Source organism: Galeopterus variegatus, unplaced genomic scaffold (genome assembly GCF_000696425.1).
Source record: "Galeopterus variegatus unplaced genomic scaffold, G_variegatus-3.0.2 Scaffold10092, whole genome shotgun sequence".
NCBI classification, from domain to species: Eukaryota; Metazoa; Chordata; class Mammalia; order Dermoptera; family Cynocephalidae; genus Galeopterus; species Galeopterus variegatus.
In genome coordinates, this window is record NW_007736203.1 from 87,857 (window position 1) to 89,261 (window position 1,405).

General features: G+C 37.2%; 1 protein-coding gene across 1 annotated transcript in view; it reads right to left on the reverse strand.

Annotated features, from left to right (window-relative positions):
- The window catches only part of ZNF573 (zinc finger protein 573), a 53,298-nt gene extending 52,502 nt beyond the window's left edge, over positions 1 to 796 (reverse strand). Inside the window, exon 1 of the mRNA XM_008594074.1 lies at positions 788 to 796. Within this exon, the coding sequence (XP_008592296.1) occupies positions 788 to 796 (9 nt within the window). The remainder of the gene's footprint in view (positions 1 to 787) is intronic.
- Positions 797 to 1,405: the final 609 nt, after the last annotated feature.

Genomic DNA, 1,405 nt, shown 5'->3' on the forward strand with positions numbered 1-1,405 from the left:
CCAAGATAAAAATAAAAATTTTAAAAATCCATTTTATTATGGATATGTCAGACTTAATCCTTTACATTAATATATATGGTTGGACAAAATTTCGAAGGTCGTCCTCATTTCTGGAAATCAACACATCTACTTGTTAGGATAATATTTTCATTCATCGCCACTTTCCATCTCTCCCTCAACACTTTTCTTTTTCCAGAGTGTATATTGATATAGGATGACTCAAATCAAAAAGATGTCACCCAAGTTCAACAAAATATTCAACCACAAAATAGATATTTGTCTGTCAGAAATTCCTTGGCAAGAGCCATGATATGTTTCCAAACATTCTAAAATTCTCAAACGTGAAATCTCCTCACATACTGAGACCAACTGATAACCCAGTCCCATCTTATTTGCCTAGAAAACTTAGGTCTGTGGAGAATTTCAAAGTCTATCCATGGAATTCAAATAGGACCAACATTTCTAATTCACCAAACTAGAGACATATAAGAGAAGCTCGAATATATCCCTGCTGGGACTTCACTCCTTTACTGCTCTATCACAACCTGCAGTTGAAGAATAAGTACATAAGACTATTGAGAAAATTGGAAAATAAAAACAAAAACACTGGATAGCAAACACTCAAAAGGGAAAAACTGAGTTATTTGTTATCACTATTCACTGCATTAGGAGAAACTGGGGAGCAGATAACTGAATGAAGCCTTAAGTAGGAAGCTTTAGGTTGATGAAAAAAATCCACATAACCTAAAATCATAATATTATAAGGAAACAGAAATAATCAACTTACACAGGTCATGGTTTTAGAAATGGAAGACCTGATCAGTCCCCCTTGGTGTTCCACTGCTGGAAAAATTAAAACTCCAGAGAATCCAGAGCTGAGAGAAAAAAAATGCTTTTAGTGTTCCCAATATACCTTAATTTAATAAAACCTTCCTGCTTCTCCATTTCTCCTTTCAAGAGTATCCTCCCACGACTGCACACATAATTTAGGGGAAAACAGAAGATGGATCTAAAGCTCTCACCCAAACCCCAGGAAATCCAGCTACACAAAGGTGGTTGTAAATTAAGTCACTTCTGCATTGAAGACAGATCCGAGACAAGCCCCCATCTTGGGGAGGCTGATTTAGATCTAAGATTGGGCTGCTCATTCCTTCCATGAAATTTCTAGTTTGGATGATCACATCTCTTTCAGCCTTAGAAAGTAAGATTGAAGGCAGACCTTCCAAGGCTGAAAAAGGCCTCATCATCCAAACTAGAACTTCTTTTACGGCATCATGATCAGTTGAAATTGGTCACTTTAGGTGCTGGCCAGTTAGCTCAGCTGGTTAGAGCACAGCCTTGTAACACAAAGGTTGAGGGTTCAGATCCCCATACTGGCCAGCTGCCAAAAAAAAAAAAAAAAAAA